Raw genomic sequence first — 27,195 nt, 5'->3', positions numbered from 1 at the left:
TACGGCTCTGAATGAGGGCCTTTGTCTCTACGCGGTCTCAATGGGGGCGATTCAACTCAACGCAAACTGAAAAGCGCCAGGAGCGAGCTCCTGGAGCTATTCAATTCAGTGCGCTGTTTGGTCGGAGAATGCCGGTTATCGTGCCTTAACAAGGGTGTTAAGGCACGTTAACCAGCATGCTCTGACCAAAGTGCCGGGCGCACAGCTGTTAGCGCCGCGCTAAGCAGAAAAACAGCTTTGTTTTGCACTGCAGGTAGCACCTACTGTATAATTTGATTATTTACTGTTGCTATGGTTACTGTTTGGCCTGTTCAATCATCCGGTGCACAGGATGTAGTCACATGTGTGCCTGCTGCACATGGAGCTTCGTGTGTATCCCGTCACTTGTGTTCCAGGACCCAAACTGGCGCAGCTGATGAGAGGAACACGCCATGTCTAGAACACGCCACATCTAGAGGGGTGAGTTATTTAAGCTTGGTGTTTGTTCGTATGACTTGTACTCTGCATCCTGAAGAAGGGGCGTATTGCCCCGAAACGTTGATGATGATTTTGCAATAAATCAATGCATTTTTTTCCATCACGTTATAAGACCTCTAAGTGCCACCTCTTTGTGCTTATATGTGTGTGTGTGTGTGTATATATATATATATATATATACACTGTATACATATATATATATATATATGTGTATATATATATACTGTATATGTATATACAGTATATATATATAGATATATATATATATATATATATATATATATATATATATGTGAGTATTTATGTATATGTGTCTATATGTGTGTGTATATGTAGATATAGATATACAGTACATCTAGATATAGATATAGTTATTTTCTGGAATAGGCTTTTTCTTTGGGGGGAGTTGAACAATGTGTTTTTAGAAATTTCAATTGAGAATTAATGGTCAAACACATTATAAAATATAAAAAAAAGATCAGACAATGTGTTTACTCATTGGGGAGATTTCCGATGCAGGCTGAAGGTGCAAATGTCAGCCCACTGGAAGCATGCGAAGGAGACAAGAGGTGGAGGAATAGAGTACATCCCATTGGAGGAAAGATCTTTGGGTATTGAAGTAGAGGAGGTGGTAGGTGTATGAAACATTTACACCGACATGCTTATCAATGTTGCTCCAGCTACTCAAACAGGTAAATTTACAACACTTCTGGATGCAACTATATATAATTTTCTGTAGTGCTTTATTTTAAGTTAGTTTCCTTTGTAATATCAGATCTTGCAGAAACTTCTCATGGCCTGGATGATGCTGTTGCTGTGGAGGTGGAGGCAAGATCATCTACACCTCCACACGAAAGCTCTCAGCTGCCCCTCAACCCTAACATTGACCAATTGCCTGGAGAAATGCATTCTGAAGGTGTAAGAATGTGCCAGCTAATCTCCGAGCAATTGGCAGTGGTTAGGGAAAGGAATGAACTGGCGCGACAAAGGAATGAGCTCCTTCAACAGCTAATCCAGGCTGTGCAGGACAATACGGCCGCCATCTGGGAGAGCAGGCTGGAGCACTCTTCTCTTCCAATCTAAGGATTGGTCTCCACCTCTGTTCAAGTCCCCTGCCCTGGCCGGGAGCAGTCCACCTCTGGCCAGGGTTTTCACAGAGCAAGCCAGCAGCTGGCAACACCACCATCAAGACCCCAGCCTGCAAGGAAGCGCAAATGGTGACTGCATCAGGAGTCTCTTGCTTGCCCCATATTTCTATGGAAGATTTATCCATGGCTGAAAGGATGTCTAGCTTCTTTTTTATGTTACATTTTGAAAGTTATTGTTATGCTATTATTTTTGGGAGAATGTGAAAGTTCCATTTCCATAAAGCTATATGTTTTTGTGATCTGTGTGAAATTTTTTTTTTTTTATAACAAACTGGCTGTTATGTTTAAATATTAAAACATGCCCTGCCTTACTACTTTTAGACATAATTATGGATTGCATTATATGTGTTAGAATATGATCTTAAAAATAAAAAATATATAGTGATGTGTAGGTAAGCCAGTTACAGTGATGGCTTTTAGAAGTGTAGATATTGACCATAACAACCATAAAATGTAAAAACATTCTTATTGCAAACAAGGGTATTTTTCTTTTTTTTTGTTATTATGATTGTTTGGTGTGGGCAATAACTCATTCTCGCAGTAATAACACAATTTAAAAAAACTAACACTATGGCCCGTATTCAATTAGAGGCGAAAAGTCGAAAAGGTTTCACCTGTCTGACTTTCCGCCTCCTTCGCCTGTTTCAGAAGTTTTCGTGCGTGTCCCTGCTTTTCGCCCTATTCAATTTCTTCACAGGCGAAAATGGAAAACAGCGAATGCAAAACAGGTGGAAAGTACTGTCAGATTTGGGGAAATCAGTCTGTACCCCCAAAAAAGATGCACTAACATAGGGAACCAATGTAGATGTGTACAAATAGCCCTAATAAAAGTGTTTGGTGTACTTAAGTTGTTTAAATTGCTTCTTATTAATGTCTTTGCATAAGTGGTGAAGAGTGGCATAAAGCAGTATTTTTTGGTGAAAACAAGTACTTCAGTCAAATTTGGGGTACTTGAAAATGGGTGCTAGCATATTTTTATATCTCTAAAGTGAACTTTTAAAAAACTTCAAAAACGCACCTGCGGCATGCACCTGCAATCTTAAAAACACCTGATCCATACTTGCAAACTCCCAAGAAGTCTATTTCACTAGCTTTATGCTTGTCCCCCCACTTTTTACTTTTTCGCCCCAAAAATGAAAGTTGTTTTTTGGGGTGTTCTTAGTTGTTTATTTTTTGACAGATTTGTCCATTGGAGGACTGTGGCAAGGGTTCTGGGTCCATGTTTGCACCCCAAAATAAAGATTTTAAACTTCTTTTCACCTGTTATTGCTAGGAGAAACTTTTTCGCCTATTACATTGCATTGACTTTCCCCTTAGGCAAATTCCGTCTGGAATTGAATTTGGAGATAAGTTCCGAATAGGTGAAAAGTGGCAATAGGTGAAACTTTTTCTCCAATTCCGGCTTTTCGCCACTAATTGAATACGGCCCTATGTCTACAAGAAAACATGTACTGTAGGTTAGTTATGATGCACAATTGATTTTGGTGGCATATTTGTGCAAGTTAAAATAATTTTCATTACTGTCAGCACAAAATTAAAAAAAAAAAATGAAATCACATAGTGAAACCTTATGTGGATTTTGATTAGTATATATGAGGTGTAGGATATTGTTTAAAATTTTAACTTTGCAGTTAACTTTGGAGTTGTTATTTTTTTTATTAAAAAATAAAATACATATAATACCAGGCAAAAACACAATAACCAGAAAAATTTTAAAAAACTATTTTTTGTAAAAAAAATAATTAAGCAATGTAACAAAAAATTATTTGTAAAAATGTCTTCATTTCATTTAAAAAAAGGCTAAAGCTGGGCAAACATGTCCAGATAAAATGCCTGTCAAACCGACAGACATTTTATCTGGTAGCCTGCCAGCCTCAGATGTCCATGGCATACACTGTGAGATTTCTCACAGTGTATTAGCCCAACATGGGAAGGAACACAGGAAATATCTGTCTGTCGGCCGTGGCTGGGCATACACTGCCTGATGCGGCCGACAGTTTAACACAAACATCGGATAGGCATGCTGGAAAATCCGGCATGCCTGACCGAGCAATATTTAAGCCTCGGTCGCCCGCACACACGCTCCAATTATCGAGGCAATCCGTGGAAATCGGGCATGTATGGCAAGCATTAGCAAAAGCTGTAACCTAATTAGCAACTAACATCCCAAACTTGTGCACCTGTTACCCATACCTCACACCATCACTGCAATGCTAAGCACCTGCAATCAGTCACCCATGCAGAATTTCAGCATGAAATCAATTCGGATATGCAGACGCATGTCTGGGAAACATCCGGGACATCGAGTAACATCGCAGCTGCCGCAAGATAAAAGTAGATATTACCCTGCCGCCGGATATGAGAGACTTCTTGCACACAGAAGGATGCCGGGCTGCATGCGGCACCGTAGCAGATAATTAATGTACGCCCCTGTAACGGTGTGCAAATGCTTTGACACGCTTGCGTTCGGCTGGCCAACCCCCTGGTCACCTACCACAAACGGCACTTCCTGTCACTCAACTTCGGCTGTGTTTCCGTGCATAATGCGTATGCACTGTGCAGTACTAAAACATCAGTCAATAGCCTGCATTCTCTCATCTGGGTTCCTTGCTGAATCAGACCCTGTGTCTCTGAAGGTCTATGTTGTGGCTGTATCAGACTGTGAAGGGCTGTGGGCTGCATCACTAAAGGGCTGTGTCAGTGTAGGCTTGTGGGATGCAAGCACTGCTGTGGCTGTCAGACTAAACCCGTGTATCCACTAGCCGACACTTTGAATGACTGAATTATAACGATATCATTATTGTTCAATCGTTCATTATATCGGCTAGTGGATATAGCATCAACGATCAGCAATGCGCGTTCCCACTGGTCGTTGATGACATTGTACATCGCCTGTACTTGCAGGGCAACCTGAAGATATTGTTAGGTTCTGCAAGTACGGGGATGAGGGAAGATGATGTCACTAAAAGATATCGTGATTGATATCATTCAGTGTGGGTGCTCAATGTCGTTAATGACATTAAGCACACCACTGCCAGGGACACATTACATGATATCGCTCATGGAGCGAATCGTGTAGTGGATATGCACCTTCAGAGAAGACTGTGTCAATGAAGGGCTGTAGGGTGCAATCTCCACCTCCAACACCTTCATCATCAATCTCCTTATTAATGATCAGAAGAGTCCTCATGCATCCAATTTGCAAAGACTAACTGACTCCTCCCCTATCCAGGATACTCCAGATGAATCCTTGCACACTAGGGCTGTTGCTGCCAGGGTGAATCTTCATCCCAGAAGAGGACCAAGAAGACTGTTTCAGAGTCAATTGTTTTTTTAAACTAATCTTTTGCTAGTATGGAAGCAAGTATAAAAGCTGCCATGCAGTTGCACAGCAGAACACTGAAGCCATGATGGCTATGCTAGAATTAGATCTGCTTCCTTAATCTGTCATCAATGCATCTGGTTTTAGACAGTTAACTGAGGTCATGTGTCTAGGTACCAAATTCCATCTCGATTCCATTTTACACCGGGACATTAAAGAAACACTAGTTCTTGCCTAGAAATTGTGTCCACTATCCACTTACCACAAATATGTGGACAAGCAGTACTGGTCAAAAGAAAGACTGTGACAGCCCACTGGGTGTATCACCTTCAGCAGCAACAGCATCTAACACACACTGCAAGCTCTTTCACAGGCAGGCTACTCTCTGTATCACTGACTTCACTAAGAGGCATACCAGTGTCAATCTGTTAGAAAAACTGAGAGATATCATAGGCAAATGGCTTGACATGCTAGGACTCTCCTCGGGATTTGTAATTTCCAATAACACATATAACATTGTGAGACCATTACAACTGGATGAATTTGACCATGTCCATGTTTACACAATACACTTGGTGGTTCAAAAATCTTTAAAAGAAAAAAAAAAGAGAGCAGGAGATGCTTTCTGTGGCCAGAAATATTTCTGGACATTTTAGGCATTCAGCAACCACATGTAAAACATTGGTTCCACCAACTAAAGAAAGCGGTAGTGACCAGGTGAAATTACACCCTTTATATGCTTCAGCAAAAAGAGGAACAACAACAACCCATCCAAACCTACACAACAAGCCATGACATAGGGAGAGGAGGGGGAATGTACCTTAGTCCAGGACAGTGGAAAATACTTTCTGTGTTATGCAAGGTAATGAAACCATTCAAAGTACTGTAGTAAAAAAAAGGAAGTGAGTTCAGACATTGCCAGCGTGAGTCAGGGGATTCCTTTAATTAGATTAATAGAAAAGCAGCTCGAGAAACTTAGGGAGGAGATGAAGCAAAGCAATTCCACTAAGTATGTTGGAATTGTAGATCAATTTCTTTATTCGCTTTACCAGGACCAAAAGGTTGTCAACATCTTGAAATTGGATCACTATATTTGGCAACCATGCTTGATCCTAGGTTTAAGTCATACGTAATGTTGTTCTTTCCAAATGACAAAAATCTTAAGAGATGTAAAGAGCTCCTTGCCAGCAAGTTGTCAGATCAAATGGCACTGGACACAATGAAGTTTTCTGCTTCAGTTTCTCCTGCATATGCTTTATGACCTTTTCCATGAGGTGATGAGAATGAGATAACTCAGTGCAACAGAGTGAAACAACATTATTACATCTTGTCAGTCTTAAAAGAGTTGCCCAAACTTATTGACACCTTTATTGTGACTCAGTCTGATACACTAAGCATCAATAGAATGTGGAGGATTTTTTTAATGAAAATGTACAAATTAGCATGTCACACAGGGGTAGATGTATGAAACTGTGAAAAGAGTGGAGAAGTGTGCCAGTGGAGAAGTTGTCCATGACAACCAATAAGCTGTGAGGTTGCATTCTTCAAGCATATTCTATAAAATAATAGGTAGGGGTTGATTGGTTGCCATGGGTAACTTGTCCACTGGCAAACGTCTCCACTTTTTTCACTCCACTGTTTTCACCCCATAGTCCTTTTGATTACTAGGATGAAAAAAGGCAATTTGGAGCCTCTTGTATGAACTAGCTTTGGTGTATTTAAGTTGCTTGAACTCCATTGTGTACTCAGAAAGAGTATTTAGCACAGTTGTGAACATTGCGAGCGAACTTTGCTGCCAATTGCAACAAAGTACAGAGACTTCTGTAATGGTGAATTCCAGTCGGGATGAGCTAATATTGTGTGATGATGATGTTAACACAGATGAGGGTGGGGAAGATGAGGATGATAATGACATCTTCCCAATGTAGTGATTATTAGCCTCCTTAAGCCCATTGGTAGCTTGTTTTGTGGGGGCCCAAATAAACCAAGCACTTCATCAACAAGAGTTGCAGTCTCTGTCGCTGAACTGCTTGGTTTGTTAAAATTAGTAAGTCCTTTTTAATATACAACATAAGGGTGGGTGGGAGAGCCTAAAAACAATTCCATCTTGGATCCCTTTTCCCTTTAGTATAGTCTATTTGAGGGCATTGTTGATGATCTTTTTTGCATAGGTAAACATTTTTATTGGTTATTACTCTAATTTGCAGCACATTTTTAACCAGAAAAAAATGTGGTGCCTCACAAAATATAAAAAAATGAACAGAAATATGGAGCATATTTAGTATCATCTAGTAATATGTACAAGAAGATACAAGGCCACATCTGAATTACAATTATAATTAATCAATTGATCATTCTTTTTTATCTGCCTTCCACTACATAATCCACCTTAATTTCCCTGTATTGCCCTTGAGACTCTGAGTTACTTCTTCTTATACTCAAACTCTCTGGTACACCTTGTAAATGTACTACAGGTGTTGTTACCCAATTACGAAGGAAGGAGAGTACTATGGCAGGCTTCTCTTGCAACCCTTGTCAGGAATCCCTGGCAATATTAACAACAACATGTATTCTTTTATGGCCTTTTCTCTTCTTCTGCTAAAAAATAGTTTATGCCAAACTTAATTTCATTAATCAAACAATCAGTCAATGCTTTATCATTCTTCCACATCATACTCCACTTCCATTTCCCTGTACTGGCCTTGGGCCTCTAAGCTAGTTCCCCTCATACTCAGACTCTCTGCTGTACCTCAAATATACTACAGGGGTTGTTACCCAATTAGGAAGGAGGGGGGGTACTATGGCCAGCTTCTATTGCAACCCTTATTAAGACTCCTTGGCTACATTAACAACAACATTGTATTAATTTATGGCCTTTTCTATTTACAGTTGCTGAAAAACAGATCTTGCAAGGCCATGTCTGAAATTAAAAAATTTTAAGCAATCAATTGACCAATGCTTTACCTGCCTTCCACTACATACACATTCAGCCTCTATTTCCCTGTACTGCCCTAAGGCCTCTGATCTATCTCCTGATTAATGAAAAACATTCTTGGTTTGTATGGGGTCATATAGTTTATTAAAGTACCATCCTGTCTGCCACTGCTATGTGGCAATGTTTCATAGATGTGCTATATTCTTTTAAATTACCGTTTCATTGTGCCGCTCCTCTGGTGCTTAGTTTGACCAGCAAGCCTTTGGCCAATATTGGTGAACAATATTGTGAGCAGTGAGGTGGTCAATATTGACAGGAAATTACTGGAATTTAATGCTATTCAGATTTAGAATACTGTAGGAACAAATTACATGATTTTAGCTGTTTTTTATCAATTTGTGAAAAAAATTCAGATTCAAAACTAAAACTAAAATACGTGAGGGTGGTTTTACCAAAACCAAAACACAACAATGAATTAGAAGAACCAAAACACGGGGGTCAGCGCACATCTCTAAACAAAATACAGTGCTGAATTTAACACAAATCTGTATCAATCACTGCTCTTTTGGAGCACTTACAGTTGTGTTCTCATATACTGTTGGTTAACACACAGCAGATAGCCTCTCTTGGTGCACCAGGTCCTGTGAGATTTGGTCACGCAGAGCATCTTTCTCACTCAAAATGTGCATCTTATTTACATAAGTAAAACAATTTCGAGCAACAAAACTACTTTGCTACTGTAGATCTGAGACTTTGTACATGTTTTAAGCTAATTTATTTGGTTAAAGTCGCAGCCGAGTTTCTGTAGTAAACTTTGAGTGGTGTTTCGCTGCATCTTCTATGCGAATAAGACATAAAATGTAAATGTAAATGAAAAGATGTTACTCTACACCAGAGGAGGATTTAGACCTCATGGGGCTCTAAACAAGATATCAATTTGGGGCCCCACTCCATCAACTGCATGCAATTTTACACAGACGCACTGCACCCATAGCTGCACACACACACACACACACACACACACACACACTGCCCCATAGCTGCACTCATACACATTGCCCCATAGCCGCACACACACAAGGCCCACATAGCCACACACACACACTGCCCCCCAAAGTCACACAAACACACACACTGCCCCCATAGCCACATACATACACACACACTGCCGCCTAGCTGCATACACACACACACACTGCCCCTATACAATAGCTTCATGCAGAAACACACACACTGCCTTACTGACACAGACACCCCTTACTGACAGATACCACTTTCTGACACAGACCCATTACTGACACTGATACAGACACACTTACTGACACAGACAAAGTTACAGACACACCGTACTGACACACACATTTACTGACACAGACAACACTTACTGACACAAACACACTTACTGAGAGACACCGCTTACAGACACACTTACCTACACAGAAACCTCTTACTGACACAGACACCGCTTAATGACAGATAACACTTACCAACAAATACACACTGACACAAACACACTTATTGGCACAGATACCACATACTGAACGATACCTCTGACACCACTTATTGGCACATTATTATACATACTTACTGACAGACACCCCGTACTGACACAGATACAACTTACTGACACAGATACCCCCAACGGGAGCATGCATCGCTGGTCGTTTCCAACATTATAGTGCACAATTTGTGCACGATTACTGAGCGATTGCACAATTACGTTGACGTAATTGTGCAATTGCTCAGTAATATCACCCAGTGTGTATGCACCAATAATGTGTATGGCCAGCTTTACCCAGAATTATTTTCCTTCTCATTTATGGACAATGGGAGTTGACCTGCAATTGGCAAATGCACTTGGAGATGGTTGATCCAGGCAGGGGCATCGTGAAAGGGGATGACTTTGAGGTTAATGAGAAGGAGACCTGGAGACAATAATACAACTAATGCAGAGACAAAATGATAGAAAAAGATAGTGGGGTTAAATGCAAGCTTACACAGATGTGTTTAACCATTTGGTGTATTTTGTGCTGTTTCCACTGTTTTGTTAAATGCCTATAAAAGGGAGCAAATAAAAATTGACAAGAACAGATCTGAACACATCAAACTAATTGGATTAAAAAAAATTAGGGAATCAAATAATGGTTTTATGCATAGGGGAATTCAATTAACCGCGATAAGCTACTTTTCCGCAAATAACCACTTATCGCACAAATTTGTACTTATCGCGCAATACTATCAGCCCTGACTTTTCGCAGGTGCAAATTCTCCGTACCATTTGCCAAAAGAGTTTGCACTACCTCCTTAGTAGGTGAAAAGTTGTGCAAAATAGCATTTTTACCTAAATACGTCTGGACTTTGTTCAAAGTTACTGGGTCACCTGGCTTAATGACTAATTAGGCAAAAAGATTTTTTATTTAGCTTAATTTGGCCAATAATGACATCATTTTTGGGGTGGAAAAGTACAAAATGCTGGAAAATAGGTTAATTGATGTGGGACAGGTATATGGGGGTGCCGTATGAGTGGGACAGATGTTTTTAAGATTGCAGGTGGGTGTTACATGCATATTTTAAAGGTTTTTTTAAAAGTGTCTTTAAATGACACAAATATATACTTATAGGCAATTTTTATGCACCCCAAATTTAAAAAGAACATTTATTTTGCCAAAAAAACCCTTGCTTACAATCATTATTTCACTGTTTTAGAAATATTCTTATAACAGTCATTTGACACATTTTAAAAATCCCAAATACTTTTACTATAGATTTTGGCCACTAATACACTTTTATATTGTTATCATTTTGGCTTTTTGGGGGGTACAGGCAGATTTCCTCAATTTTACCTATAGTTATCATGGCACAATACACAAAAAATTATTGTGTAAATGCTGCTTCGCGACTTTTGTAATAGGATTGCATGAAAATTGCGGAGGTGCATAGTCACCATAAGCTGTAAAATCCAACAAAGGGTGCGAAAACTTAGTGGCAATAAATTATCCCATTATCGAGCCTAATTGAATTCCCCCATAGTGCGAATGTGGTCCAGGTGGGCTTTACCTATTTACTAGGCATGAATTTCCAGGTTATTCACATCTGCTAAAACATCTGTTTCTATTACTTTGCAGCTGATCAACTGTAGTTATTGTTCTGTATAAGTACAGTAATTATGATGTGTACACTCTAAGAGAACATGCTGTTTCTAATAATAGATTGTGATATAATTTACAATACTTACATATTTATTATCCAAGGAAACAAATGTTATTGCATTGCTGTTACTGGGATTCGGAAGATCAACGAACAAGGGCTTGATGAACCTGAAATATTAAAGTTAGCATTGTTAGTTAGTAGGGACATATTGGTCATAGATCTTCCGGTAGTTTTGGGGGGCTAACAGGAGCCGCTTCACTAATTAAAGAAAAAAATCTATTTTTGGCATATTATATATTCAGATTTTTTTAGTCCTGAGATTATGAAGTGAGCAGCTTGGATACATTGGCGCTGGCCCTGGCCTATATGGATAGACCCTGGGAATGTCAAAACAATGACACAAAGCCTGGCAGCAATTAGGAATGAGCTAGCTACATTGTAATTGTACTGCCAGGCTGTAACTCAGTGCATAACATGGATTGAAGCACACTTAGGACCTAATTCAGTGTTGTACATTAATAGCATCATTGCTGCATCTGTTGTTAATTTCTTTACCATAGTATGTCATGCTCCCATCTTTATTATCCCCATATAATTGACCCTGTATTTATTCTGATTATTTTATGGCCCCCTGTGATGAGTCTAATACAGCAGGAGGCGTCTGAAGAAAAAAGATACCTTCTGTCAACATCGCAGATCTCAGTTCTGTTCCCCATCACCATCCATTCCCCACCCTCAAACAGCCACAGCCTGTCAATAAGGCTGCGACAACCAGGGCATTGTGACTAGTGCATGCGCAGTCCATCCACCATTTGTTTATTATTTATTTATTAACAGTTTCTTATATAGCGCAGCATGTTCCATTTCACTTTACAATTTGTAACAACATTAATAGAAGAAAACTGGGTTGTAAGAGACAAACATAAAGGTAAGAGGGCCCTGCTCGCAAGCTTACAATCTACAGGGAAATAGGTGTTGATACACAAGGATACTGTAGATGCCAAAGTACATATTGCAAATTGGTCCAGCCAGATTGCAGAGGTTCTTGGTGAGTTGTTCAGTATGATCCAGTCACACTGGAAAGTTGGCCTAGGGTTAGGAGGATGTGAAATTGAAGAAAGAGAAAATGTGATATGTGTATATTGTAAGAAGGGAATTAGATACGAAAGCTATGAAGGTTATGTGTGCGATTCTGGAATCTGATAAGCTTGTCTGAAGAGGTGAGTTTTCAGAGAATGCTTGATTGTTTGGAGACTAGCGGAAAGTCTTATTGTGCGTGGGAGGGCATTCCACAGAGTAGGTGCAGCCCAAAAAAAGTCCTGTAACCGTAAATGGGAGCAAGTAATGCATGAGTATCAGAGACACACATCTTGTGCTGAGCAGAGAGGTCGGATTGGGAGATATTTTGAGATGAGTGAAGAGATGTATGTTGGTGTGGCTTGTTTAATAGCTTTATGTGGGAGTGTTAGTATTTTATATTGAATACGGTAGAAGACCAGTAGCCAATGGAGGGACTGACAGAGTGGATCAGGAGACAATGAATGTTTGGTGAGAAAGATCAGCCTCGCAGCTGCATTCATAATGGATTGTAGTGGCAAGTGTCTGTTTTTGGGAACACCAGTAAGGAGACTATTGCAATAGTCAATGCAGGAAATAATGAGTGCATGGATTCAAGTTTTTGCAGTGTCTTGTATAAGATATGGTCAATTTTGTTTTTTAGATGAATGTAACAGGATTTTGAGATAGATTGAATGTGGGGAAAAAAGGACAGTTCAGAGTCAAGGATGATACCTAGGCAGTGAGCTTGTGGGGTGGGGTTGATTTTTGAGTCATCAACAGTGATAGTGATATCAGGTTGGTAACTACTATTGGCCTGTGGAAATATAATTAATTCTGTTTTGGATATATTAAGTGTGAGGTGGCGAGATGCCATCCAAGATGAAATGGCAGAGAGACATTCAGTGACATGGACCAGCACAGATGGTGACAAATCTGGGGAGGATAGGTAGTTTTGAGTATCGTCCGCATACAGATGATACTGAAAACCAAAAGAGTTGATTAGTTTGCCAAGAGAGGTGGTATAGATTGAGAAATGCAGAGGACCTAATACTGAGCCTTGTGGAACTCCAACTGATAGAGATAGCAAAGTGGAGGTAAAATCAAAAAAGTGAACAGTGAAAGAGCAATTAGGTAGGTAGGATGAGAACCAAAAAAGGGCTGTGTCTTGAAGACCTAGGGATTGTAGTGTTTGTATGAGAAGAGAGTGGTCAACAGTGTCAAAGGCAGCAGAGAGATCTAGAAGAATTAGAAGTGAGTAATGTCCTTTAGCCTTGGCAGTGACCATGTCATTTGCTACCTTAGTCAGTGCTGTCTCTCTGTGGAGTGTTGGGAATGAAAATCTGACTAAAGTGGCTACAATAAGTTGTGGGTGTTAAGAAAGTGTGTGAGGTGAGTGTAGGTAAGTCTCTCCACTTGCTTGAAAGGGCAAGTGAGCTGGGAGATAGGTTGGTAATTTGAGAGATAGTTAGGATCAGAATTTAGATTTTTCAAAATGGGAGTGATCACTGCATGCTTGAACACTGATGGAAAGATACCAGTAGAGAGATAGAGATATTACAGATTTTAGTTAAGGGAGGGATGAGCACAGGAGACAGAGCTTTACTGATTTGTGAGGGTATAGGTTCAAGAGGAGAGGTAGTAGAGTAGGAGAATGAGAAGAGTGTAGATACTTCATCTTCATTAGTGGGGTCAAATAAAGAGAATGTGCCAGCGCATTCAGGTAGGGAATTTAGCAAGTCATGTCAGATATTATCAATCTTATCCTTGAAATAGGAAGCAAGATCTTGTGCACTGATAGGAAGACAGAGGATGCTCTTGCTCTCTGGTCATTCTGTACCTATTACATATGAGCAGCAGGGGCTAACAGAAAATGGTTGCCCCCATAACAGGCTACTAAAAGATGGCCACCATTGATCAATGAGGTGTCAGGAACTAGAGATATGCGCTAACCCCCATGTTTAAGTTTTGGTGTTGGATCTGGATTTATTATCGAGTTATGGTTTTGGTTTTGCAAACCACCCTCAAGTGTTTTAGTTTTGTTTTGGATCTGGATTTTTTTTTTAAATGATAAAAAGTTTTTTAAAACAGCTAAAATCATGTAATTTTTGCAATCCAAGCCCTGAAATTCAGATTTAAAATCTTACTTCTGAACCGCTGGAAGATCAGAAACGTGACTTGGATTTATCCGGATCTCCTCAGAAGATTAGGACTGTGACTCAGATCTGTCCAGATTCACAAAATTTTGGCGGATTCGTATATTTCTGGAGAACTGAACCACACATCTCTACCACGAACCCTAGGCGCTAGAGAGTGGAAGTCTGTCAGGACTCCTGCTGCCCATGCTTTCCTCAGACTAACTGCTGCCTTATGAATGTAGGGAGACGGGTGTTTCATCCTGCTAGGCACACTCTTGTTACAAATCGCCAGCGCGTTTGTCACTTTCCAATACGTCAGTGATTGTTCTGCCGTGTGAGTTCTCAGGGTGGAAGATGTGTGTCAAGGAACCCAAAATGATGACCCAGATAAGACTGCAATGGCAGACGCTAATTTGCAATCTCTAAAGCAAGGAATGAGTGCAGCAGAAGACTACTGCATGGAGTTTCGTAGATGGGCAGTAGGCTCTGGATGGAATGATCCCGCTCTTCATAGCCAGTTCCGCCTAGGCCTATCAGAGTCTATCAAAGACATTTTGGTTCAACACCCTGCATTAGAGTCTCTGGATGACCTTATGCATCTAGTTATCCGCATTGACCGACGTCTTCTTGAATGCAGATGGGAGAGGAATCTGGCAACTAGATCTCCTAGGGTTCCTTCTTGGGGTCTACCTCGTGTTTCAGAAGAACCTATGCAGATAGGAGCCTTTCCTCTGCCTCCTGAGGAAAAGCGCAGGAGGTGCTCCTTGGGTCTTTGTATGTATTGCGGTGACAGAGGGCACTCAGTAGATAACTGCCCAAACAAACCAGTAAAAGGGAAGGCCTAAGTGTTCAGGGGAAATTACATTTAGGCCTCTTCTGTTTCCCCAAAAAATTAGTTTTGGTCCCTGTGCACCTTCAAATTTCCAATAAGAAATTGTTTATCTCCACATTCCTTGATACTGGTGCGGCTGGTAATTTCATAGATCTTTCCTCCTTTAAGACCTTGGGTATTTCTGCTGTTTCTCTGGACCATTCCATATCTATTTGTGGTTTAGATAGTCATACCTTCCCTGGGGGGGTTGTCGCTTTTCAAACACAATCCATCTGTCTTTCAGTAGGATTGTTACATACTGAGGAAATATCTTTTCTACTCATTCATTGGCCCTTAGCACCAATCATCTTAGGTCTTCCTTGGCTCAGAATTCATAACCCTGTTACTGATTGGGAGACTGGTGAAATCACCAAGTGGAGCTCCAGATGTAGTTCTCAGTGCCTCTCAATACCAGTCCAGATGTTACGGCCTTTCACTTCAGAACCTTCCATTGAGATTCCTCTTCAAAACAGTGATTTCTCGGACTTTTTCTCCAAACAAAAGGCCGATGTCCTTCCACCTCATTGACCTTAAGACTGCAATATCAACCTAGTCTCTGGTGCTAAGTTTCCCAAAGGTCACTTGTATGAGCTGTCCATTCTGGAAAACAAGGCCATGGAAGAATATATTAAAGATGGACTGGCTAAGGGATTCATCCGACCTTCCAAGTCTCTAGTCGGGGCTGGGTTCTTTTTTGTCAAGGAAAAAGATGGGTCACTTAGACTTTGCAGAGATTACAGGGGGCTCAACAATGTCACAGTTAAAAAAATTCTTATCCTCTGCCTTTAATTTCCATTTTATTCGACCAGTTATGTGAGGCTACCATATTCTCCAAAATCGATCTTCAAGGCGCCTACAATCTGATCCATATCAAAAGTGGTGATGAATGGAAGACAGCTTTCAACACTCACTTAGGCCACTATGAGTATCTGGTTAGGCCATTCGGACTATCGAATGCCCCAGCTGTCTTCCAGGATCTTATTAATGATGTCCTCTGAGGCTGTGCAGGCTTTTGATTATCTAAAAGCTGCTTTCATTAATGCCTCAGTCCTTCATCATCCAAATCCGGATCTGCCATTCATTGTTGAAGTGGACGCCTCGGAGGTCAGAGCTGGAGTCATTTTGTCACAGAAGGATCCACTGGAAAATAAATTGCATCCTAGCACTTTCTTCTCCTAGAAATTCGCCTCTGCAGAAAGAAATTATGATGTGAGCAATAGTGAACTGTTGGTGATAAAATGGGCATTCGAGGATTGGATGCACTGGCTAGAGAGGGCCAAATATCAAGTCACTGTCCTCACTTACCATAAAAATCTGTCTTACATTGAAACAGCCAAAAGACTGAATTGCAGGTAGGCACGTTGGGCCTTATTTTTTACCCGCTTCAATTGTCATCTTTTTCCATCCTGGATCAAGAAATGTTAAAGCAGATGCACTTTCCAGAAGTTTTGTACCGGTACAACAGACTCAAGGTCCTGATGAAACTATTATCCCTACAAAAAGCCATAAATCATCCAGGAGTTTCCAAGACAATGGAATTACTTTCTCGCTCAGTGTGGTGGCCTTCTCTGTCGAGAGATGTTTTGAGTTTGTTCAGGCCTGATACATCTGTGCTCAGAATAAGACTCCACGTGTAGACCCATCTGTCCTCCTTTTACCTTTGGCCATACCTAGGAGACCTTGGACAGACATTGTCATGGATTTTAATCTTGACCTCCCTATTTCTTCTAGTTGTTCAGTGATTTGGACTGTGGTAGATCGCTTCAGTAAAATGTCACATTTCATTCCTCTGCTCAAGCTTCCCACTGCCAAGGAACTTTCCATACTATTCCTCCAGCATATTTTCCGTCTCCATGGATTACCTTTGGATATTGTGTCTGACAGGGGAACACAGTTTGTTACCCAATTTTGGTGTGATTTTTGTTCTTCATTAGGCATTTGCCTCAGCCTCTCCTCAGGATATCACCCTCAGTCCAACAGTCAGATGGAATGTGCCAATCAATCTTTGGAACAATACCTTCACTGCTATGTGTGTAAATGTCAAAATGACTGCATTGCTCAGTTACCTTTGGCAGAATTTGCTTTTAACAATTCTTGTCATTCAGCTTCCTCAGTTTCTCCATTCTACTGCATTACTCAACATCATCCCGGAGCTAATTCCTTTGAATCCAATCCCAGGGAATATACATCACCATCCTCTGTCTCCCGTCTGCGCTCCATTTCGAACAAGGTTCACCTGTGTCTCCTGAAAATTCCATTCGTTGCAAAACTCTTGCTGACAAACATCGGCAGCCTTGCAAATTTAAGATTGGAAATTGGGTTTGGCTGGCTACGAAGAATATCAAACTCCACCAACCCTCACAGAAACTGGGTCCCAGGTTCATCGGTCCTTTCCGGATTATTGCTCAGGTCAATCCTAGCACCTTCTGACTTAAGCTGCCTAATTATCTGCATGTTAACAACACCTTTCATTGTTGCGTGTTGAAACAGGTTTTCTTCACTTCTAAATTCAAGTCGAGTCATCCAGTTAGACCCTCTCCAGCAGGTACAACATGAATTTGTGGTTGACAAGATTCTGGATTCCAGGTTCTTGTGTGGACACTACAGTTCCTGGTCCATTCGAAAGGGTATGGCCCTGAAGAAAGGTCTTGAGTTCCAGAGAAGTCTTTACATGCTCTTGCATTGAAGAAGAAGTTCTGTGAAAACTTTCCTGACAAACCGGGTTCTATGGGTTCCTTAACCCTTTATCAAGGGGGTACTGTAACAAATCGCCAGCGCTGTTTGTCCCTTTCCAATATGTCAGTGATTGTTCCTACCACTACCACCTGCCGTGTGAGTTCTGCTCCATTGGTTGCTAGGCGATCTGTACGCCGGATGATGTCTCGCATCGCTGGGAGCACGGGATGATTCACCATTGTTTTGATTGGTGTATCATCTCTCTTATGCCTGGCAGCATCCTCACAGCCTTGCCGGCTATAGCATCTAAGTACATCCCGTTCCAGTTCCTGTTTCTGGACTTTGTTTCTGCATCTTTCAATGCTGCACCTCGGTCATCACGCCGCATCGTATCCTCCAGCTCTAGTAGCCGCACCACGGCTAACCAAGCCACACCTCGGTCATCAGGCCACATCGAATCCTCCAGCTCTAGTTGCCACACCATGGCTAACCAAGCCACACCTTGGTCACCCAGCTGCATCATATCCTCCGGCTCTAATAGCCACACCACGTCCAACCAAGCCGCACAAAGGCTATACCAGCCACATCAATTCTACCAGCTACTTGCTTCATCAATTCCTCAGGCTATACAGCCACATCAATTCTACCAGCTACTTACTGCATCAATTCCTCATGCTATACCAGCCACACTAATTCTACCAGCTACTTGCTGCATAAATTCCTCAGGCTATACCAGCCACATCAATTCTATCAGCTACTTACTGCATTAATTCCTCAGGCTATACCAGCCACATCAATTCTATCAGCTACTTACTGCATTAATTCCTCAGGCTATACCAGCCACAATGATTCTACCAGTTACTTGCTGCATAAATTCCTCAGGCTATACTAGCCAAATCAATTCTACCAGCTACTAGTTGAATCTCTTCCACAGGCTGTTCCAGCCACATTTATACCACCAGTGCTACATTAGCCGCATCCATAACACCAGTGCTACATTAGTCGCATCTCTCCCAGCAGTGCCGCTCTAGCCGCATCCCAGTTACCAGCTCTCTTTTGTGTCACATTTTACTCTGTTACTCCTGGGAGTTCTGTATAAAGCCCTATTACTCTGAGTTTAAATCCAGGCAGCCACCTAAGTACCAGTGAACATTCATAGTTCTATGGAAACAACAAGTGGCTGTTAGTGGTAGAAGACCTCATCTGTTGAGTTCTGTTGGTTTATGCAGGATATCCTAGGGTAACCATAACAACTCTCAGCAGCTGCTGCACATAGTGAATGTCAGACCTGACTACAAACGGTATCTGCTGCCACCAGCTCTTAGCAGCCCAGAGGAGTAAAGAGGCATACTGGCAGCAGGGTAGATTCAGCACTGGGCACACCAAAGTACTGTATATAGGGTTGCTACCCGTCCTGTAATTATACAGGAACATCTTTAAAGGGACATGGTGACTGTGCAACTAGAGGTGGAGTGGAGCGCTCCACCTCTGAGTCCAGTTTGACATGTGGAGAGAGTCCTGTGTACTTATCCAGAACCACCGGACGTTCCCTACCTCCATGGGACCCAGTGGCAGTGCCCTCTGAGTTAAAGGCTCAAGTCTCCTGCACATCCAAGCAGACTCAGTCCAACTCCTTCCTACATGTATCCTTGGCATTATTTACACCTGCAGCAGGTGAAACGGGAAAGTAAGTAAGCCCATAAGGCTTTACTTTACTTGTAACATTAACATACTGTATGGTTAAAATAAAGTGTAGTCATTGTAATGCATATACAGGGGATTGGTATGAAATACCGCCGGCCCTACGGCAGCGGAAGCCCGACAGCGCTGGAAATCCCGATCGTCCATAGGTAAGTAAAAACTGACCTAACCTAACCCCCTAACCCTAACCCTCCTTAGGGGTGCCTAACCCTAACCTCCCCCCCAAGTGCCTATACCTAATCCCCCCTCTAAGTGCCTAAAAACCCTAAACCCTAACCCCCCTTCCCTGCTGCCTAAACCTAAGTTCCCCGGGGGGGGTGCCTAACCGTAAGTCCCCACGGGAGCCCTAAACTTAACCCTCCCCCCCAGAGGCTGTCCGCTAGCGGCGCCCGGCTGGCAAAAAATTATCCCCATTTTTTAACACTGACTTTTCGCACCAGCGAAAAGTCAATGTAATTGAATACGGGGATAATTGATATAGGCGAAAATTATGTCATCACCTCAAATTGACTACTCAAATCACCTTTTCACCTCATATTGAATACTGCTCTTATAGACATGCTGTTTCAAAGCTGGACCTTCTGTTTCTCAGAGGTCCCAGACAGTGTGAGCCTAGAACGCTGCAGGTCTGTTTCCCACTTCTGTGTGCACAATGGTGAGAATGGCTGGGAGCGTACAGTCCGCTATCCATACACAGAGCACTGTATATGAAGTCCATCTGTGCACTGATGAATTACTATAACACCATAGCATTAGTTTTCGGGCTTTTTAGTGGTGTGCAATTATAAGCTCCCCTTTGCAGTGCCATTCATAATCATATTTATCCTACATTGTTGGAGAGAGGGCATGGTCATGCCCAGGGCCGTAACTAGGGTAGTGCGACCTATGCCACAGTACAGGGCACTGCAGGGCAGGGGGTGCTGTTTGAGCCTTTCAATTTTCTGTCTATAATCATTCTCACTTGTAGCTTCCTCTTATTTTATCCACAGCATCTCCTGGCCTCCCCATCTTTTTCCTGGCCCTTCCCCATGAGACCATGCCCTTTTTTCGGGTGGGTTTTGTCCCCATTTGGGGGCACCAATGCTCTTTCTGGCACAGGGCACCAAAAAGTCTAGTTACGGCTCTGGTCATGCCTCTCCAATTTAGCTACACCTGCAGTTTTTTGACACGTCTATTTTGCTGTTACCATGCACTGATAGAAAAGCTGAGGCTACTTGATTACATTTGCCCCCCCAGGCTAAAGGTTGCCAGCCCCTGGATGTCCAGATGTGATATATACTACACTGTACATACAAAGCCTCGGTGTAAACTGTATTGTTTGTGGATGTGGTTTTTTCCGTGTATTTTTGTGGATGTGTATTTTATGTGGATGTGGCTTTTTCAGTGTATTTTACGTGGATGTGGCTTTTTCACTGTATTATTTTTGGATGTGGCTTTTTCACTGTATTTTTTGTGGATGTGGCTTTTTCAGTGTATTTGATGTGGCTTTTTCAGTGTATTTTATGCGGCTGTGGCTTTTTCAGTTTATTTTTTGTTGCTGTGGCTTTTTCAGTGTATTGTTTTTGGATGTAGAAAAGAAAAAGGGGAAAGAATCTGAATATGGCGCACTATAATTAAAATATAACTTTTAATAAATCCTATCTAAAATAGATTCAATTTAGAAATAGCAAAATATATGGGACAAAAAAACATAAAGTGTAAATAAATGTGAAAATGTGTCTTAAAATACACTGTGTTCCTCACTTTAATTTGTGTGAGGTACAGTAGAGTGTTAGTCAAACCTAAAATACATCTGGGTTGATAGTAATCGTGTTAATTTATATAGAAACATAGACTCTTTAATGTCTGTGTCTTATACAGACTTGTATCCAGAAATTAGATACAAGAATATCATTTTGCACTAAATACTTTGCAACGATTGTAACTATCAATGTTCCCTTAGTATTATACAAACAGGGGAATTAACCCCTTGTCTGCCTGGATACACCCCTGTATGTTATATATAGGAGTATAGATGTCTTCTCAGTAATATGTATCTAGCCAGTTGTATTAATAAACCTTTATTTGTGTATGCTGGTCTGCTTTCTCTTTTTTCAATGTAATGGTGCATACACACGGTCAGATTTTTCTTCAGATCTGAACGATAACAATTTTAAAAATCGTTCACTTGTTCATATCTGAAGGAAAATCTGACATATCTGACATGTTTCTCAGATGAACGATGAACGATGCACGTTCCCACTTGTCAGATAACGATATCTAACATCTGATGTGTTTGCAGTCAGATTGGATGATTCCATTCATTTTAATGCAGTCAAAAATCGTTCGTAGTTCAAATAGTTGAAATCGTTGGTCAAATCGTTCATCAAATTGTTCAGATCGTTCATATGACACATCTGACAAATCTGACCATGTGTATGCACCTTATAGTGCCAAGTGATTCAATTTCAGATACTGCAGAACCCTGCAATGTGTCTTATCTCCCGGTATTGAATCCCAATACCAGGAGATAAGGACTTATCTTCCTTTTATTACAGATAACAAGTTTATGTCAGCCATACCGTGTAATGGCTGAGAATGCCAGAAGCCGCACTCCCGTACTTGACTAAAATTAACCAGTGGGCAGTGAATATTAATCAGAAAAGCATACATAAATAAAGGTTTATTAATACAACTGGCTAGATACATATTACTGAGAAGACATCTACACTCCTATATATAACATAAAGGACTGTATCCAGGCAGACAAGGGGTTGATTCCCCAAGTTAAGCCAAAGGGCTGTTTGTATAATACTAAGGGAACATTAGTATTGGCTCATCCCAACCCTAACTAAAATCTGCAATCTCTCTCTCTCTCTCTACTGGCATCTTTCCATCACTGTTCAAGGATGCAGTGATTACTCCCATTCTGAAAAAACAATATTCTGACCCTAACACTCTCAAATTACCATCCTATCTCCCAGCTCCCATGCCTCTCCAAGCTACTTGAAAGACTTGTCTACACCCGCCTCACACACTTTCTAAACTCACACAACTTATTGGACCCACTTCAGTCCGGCTTTCATTCCCAACACTCCACAGAGACAGCACTGACTAAGGTAGTAAATGATCTGGTCACTGCCAAGTCTAAAGACCATTACTCACTCCTAATTCGTCTAGATCTCTCTGGTGCTTTTGACACTGTTGATCACTCTCTTCTCATACAAACTCTACAATCCCTAGGTCTTAAAGACACAGCTATTTCTTGGTTCTCTTCCTACCTACAGTATCTGATCGCTCTTTTACTGTTTGTTTTTCTGACTCCGCCTCCTCTTCGCTACCTCTGTCAGTTGGAGTACCGCAAGGGTCTATCTTAGGTCCTCTGCTTTTCTCAATCTATATCAGCTCTCTTGGCAAACTAATCCGCTCTTTTGGATTTCAGTACTATCTGTATGCAGATGATACTCAAATCTACCTATCCTCCCCAGATTTATCACCATCTGTATTGGTCCGTGTCACTGAATATCTTTCTGCCATTTCATCTTGGATGTCATCTCCTGAAACGTAATATTTCTAAAACAGAATTAATTATATTTCCACCGGCCAATAACAGTTACCAACCTGATCTCTCGATCACAGTTGATAACTCGACAATCCACCCTGCTCCACAAGCTTGCTGCCTTGGTGTCATCCTTGACTCTTAACTGTCCTTTGTTCCCCACATTCAATCTGTCTCAAAATCATGTTACATACATCTAAAAAACATATCCAAATTTCGACCATATCTCACACAAGACACTGCAAAAACTCTAATCCATGCACTCATTATTTCCCGCATTGACTATTGCAATAGTCTCCTTACTTATCTTCCCAAAAACAGGCTATTGCCATTACAATTCATTATGAATGAAGTTGCGAGGCTGATCTTCCTTGCCAAACATTCATCGTCTGCAGGCCGATTCTGTCAGTCCCTCCATTGGTTGCCGATTTTCTACCGTATTCAATACAAAATACTTTTACTTGCACATAAGGCTATTAACCAAACCACACCAACATACATCTCTTCACTCATCTCAAAATATCTCCCAACCCTCCACTCAGCACAAGATCTGTGTCTCTCATCCCCATGCATTACTTGTTCCCATTCACGGTTACAAGACTTTCTCCGGGCGGCACCCACTCTATGGAATGCCTTACCATGCACAGTAAGACTTACATCTAGTCTCCAATCCTTCAAGCGTTCCCTGAAAACTCACCTCTTCAGGCAAGCTTATAAAATTCCAGAACCACCCACATAACCTTCATAGCTTCCATTTCTAATTACATCCCCTTTCACAGTCCACACATAACCTCACACATTGTCTTTCTTTCATATCATCCTGATATTTGGCTGACATTCCTGTGTAACCGGAACATGCAGCCCATCAAAAAACTCTGCAGTCTGACTGGACCAAATTGCAATGTATAGCACCTATCCTTGTGTATCAATGCCTATTTCCATATAGATTGTAAGCATGCGAGCAGGGCCTTCCTACCTATATATCTGTCTGTTATAACCCAGTTTTGTTCTATTAATGTTTCCAATTGTAAAGCACAACGGAATATGCTGCACTATATAAGAAACTGTTAACAAATAAAAAATAAATAAACATTGATAGTTACAATCATTGCAAAGTATTTAGAGCAAAATTATATTCTTGTATCTAATTTCTGGATACAAGTCTGTGTTAGACACAGACACTAAAGAGTCTGTGTTTCTATATAAATTAACATGATTACTATCAACCTAGATATATTTTAGGTTTGACTAACGCTCTGCCTCACATAAATTAAAGTGAGGAACTCAGGTCCATATTTAGAATAAAAAGACTAAGGGGTAAATTTACTAAGAATCGAGTTTGGTCGAGTTTTTTAGTTTTTAAACTCACTTTGCTTCACCAAAACTCAGGTGAGTTTTCCCTTTTAAAACTCGTAAATTTACTAAGAAGTGAGTTTAGCTGAAAGTGAGTTTTCTGATGGTGAAGCAGAATGAGTTTTTTCCCCAAAATTTCGAGTTTAGATGAGAGTTTACATGAGAATTTAGATGAGAGTTTAGATGAGATTACTTACCTGAGATTGCAGTATTTTCTCTCTGCAAAACTCACCCAGGCAAGCAGGCTGCACATATCAGTGAGATATGTGTAAGCTGCTTGTGTGGTCTACCTATAAAAAAACAGGTTAAGTGTTTAAAAAAAAAATTGATGTAGGGCCCCCCCCAAAAGCCTAACCAGCCCCAGACTTGCCAGCCTGGTTCCTAAAATTATGTGGAACAAAATGAGTAGGGCTCCACAGTAATTTAGGAACCAGCACCTGGCTGCAGGGCCAGTCCTGGTTTTAATTAAAGGAGGAAAAAAATGTGTAAGGGTCCCCATATAATTAAAACCAGCACCGGACCCAAAACAACTGGGCTGTAATGCCACAGTCTGGAGATCCTATTTACCGGGGCTCCATGGCCAAAACATTGTTAGCCCAAGCCACTAAGGCCAAGCCAGGGATCTCAAGGGAAGTGGGGACCCTTCAAAAAAGGGGTCCCCCCCTCTCCCGAACCCCAGGCTTGGTCTGAAGCCTGGGGCTCTTCCCCACACCCCTGGTCTGTGGGTACGGGGGTAATAAAGTGAAAAATAGATGTAAAGTATTGTATTTTACAGTGGGACTACAGGTGCCAGCATGCCTGCCCTTTGGCACCCGTACTCCCACTGTAAAATAAATAGTTAAAAAAAGACAAAACACACACCATGACTAGTAAAAGTTTATTACATACACCTACCCACTCACACATACTTGCTGCCAGGTGATCACGTCCCCTTCTCCAAGTAGAATCCCACTTGAAGTACCTGCAATAAAGATCCTATACTCACCTCCTCCATTGCGCTGCTATCCGTAGCATCCAGGGAGGTCTTTGAAAAAAAAAAAGTGGACACCTGAACCATTTACTAAGGTTACCGCTGCACGTGTGTGACCACATACAGCACTAACCTGCTCCCGACTGATCAGTGAGTCAGGAGCTGGCAGCCAAAGCGGATGCTGATTGGCTCCAGCATCTGATAGTTCCCATGTGGGCTGGTCAGTGAGTCAGGAGCCAGAGCCGTCCAGCATCTGCTCCGGCTGCTGGCTCCTGACTCACTGATCAGTCGGGAGCTGGTTAGCGCTGTAGGTGGTCACACACATGCAGCGCTGACCTTAGTAAATGGTTCGGGTGTCCGGTTTTTTTTTTTGCGAAGACCCCCCTGGATGCTACGGAGACCAGCGCAATGGAGGAGGTGAGTATAGGATCTTTATTGCAGGTACTCCAAACGGGATTCTACTTGGAGAAGGGGACGTGATCACCTGACAGCAAGTAAGTATGTGTGAGTGGGTAGGTGTATGAAATAAACTTTCACTTGTCACGGTCTGTGTGTTATATCTTTTTTGAACTATTTATTTTACAGTGGGGGTACAGGTGCCGGCCGCCTGCTGGCACTTGTAGTTCCACAAGTGCCAAAGGGCAGGCATGCTGGCACCTGTAGTCCCACTGTAAAATACAATAGTTTACATCTATTCTTCACTTTATTACCCCCCTACCCACAGCCCAGGGGTGCGGGGAAGAGCCCCAGGCTTCAGACCAAGCCTGGGGTTCGGGAGAGGGAGGACCCCTTTTTGAGGGGTCCCCACTTTCCCTGAGATCCCCGGCTTGGCCTGAGTGGATTGGGATGATAATGCTTTGGCCACAGAGCACTGGTAATAGGGTCTCTGGGCTGTGGCATTACAGCCTGGCCGTATTGGGTCCAGTGGTGGTTTTAATTATATGAGGGCCCCTATGCAATTTTTTTTTCCTCCTATAATTAAAACCAGGACTCGCCCTGCAGCCAGGTGCTGGTTTCTAAATTAAGGTGTAACCCTACTCATTTTGTTTCCCCTAATTTTAGGAACCAGGACTGGCTGGCAAGTCCAGGGCTGGTTAGGCTTTTGGGAGGGGACCCTAGGTCATTGTTTTAAAACAAAAAACACTTTATATTAGGTATACAGGCAGAAACATACACAAATCACACTGATCTGTGTATGTTTCTGCCAAACTCGCAGCTTAGGAGGTAAGTGTTTAAAACTTATATTTCACAGTGAGTTTGCTACAATCTCACACGAGATTGGAAACTCGATTCTTAGTGAATTTGCGAGTTGCATCTTTTTCATGTAAAGTACTTCCTAATTTGGCTGATGGTGAGTTTTTTGAGTTTGCAATCTCACGTGAGTTTTAACAGTGAAAAGAGAGAACTCACTTCCAAACTCACTCGAGTTTGTCTTTAGTAAATTTGTGAGATGAAAAACATGCCTAAACTCACGTGAGTTTGCAAAATCACCCAAACTCGAAGCTTAGTAAATTTACCCCCAAGTATAGGCAAACAGTGTATTTTAACACACATTTTCACATTTATTTGCACTTTATTTATTTTTGTCACATATATTTCTCTATTTTTAAATTGAATCTATTTTAGATAGGATTTATTAAAAGTTATATTTTAATTATAGTGCACCATATACAGATTGTTTCCTCTTTTTCTTTTCTATTGAATATTTATCTGCAGCAGCACCCCTATATACAGAAGTGAAAATTTATGAAACAGATACTGGGCTAGTTTATTTTTGGGGTCCTCTTTATAATAAATGGTTATTATTTTTTCCTGTGCAATAAAAACTTCTCTCCTACTCAACCTATAGTTGTTTTTTTT

At 41.3% G+C, this 27,195-nt stretch overlaps 1 protein-coding gene across 6 annotated transcripts in view; it reads right to left on the bottom strand.

Moving 5' to 3' along the window:
- The window catches only part of IL12RB1 (interleukin 12 receptor subunit beta 1), a 252,769-nt gene that overhangs the window by 20,216 nt on the left and 205,358 nt on the right, over positions 1-27,195 (bottom strand). For all 6 annotated transcript variants that reach the window (XM_088450879.1, XM_088450878.1, XM_088450882.1 and 3 more), the window contains one exon: positions 11,118-11,199. In XM_088450879.1, the coding sequence (XP_088307005.1) occupies positions 11,118-11,199 (82 nt within the window). The remainder of the gene's footprint in view (positions 1-11,117; positions 11,200-27,195) is intronic.

The sequence above is a fragment of the Taudactylus pleione genome, unplaced genomic scaffold (genome assembly GCF_031769625.1).
Source record: "Taudactylus pleione unplaced genomic scaffold, aTauple2 ptg000532l, whole genome shotgun sequence".
In the NCBI taxonomy this organism is placed as follows: Eukaryota; Metazoa; Chordata; class Amphibia; order Anura; family Myobatrachidae; genus Taudactylus; species Taudactylus pleione.
The sequence above is the reverse complement of the archived record's forward strand: the minus strand, read 5'-3'. Positions and strand labels throughout refer to the sequence as shown.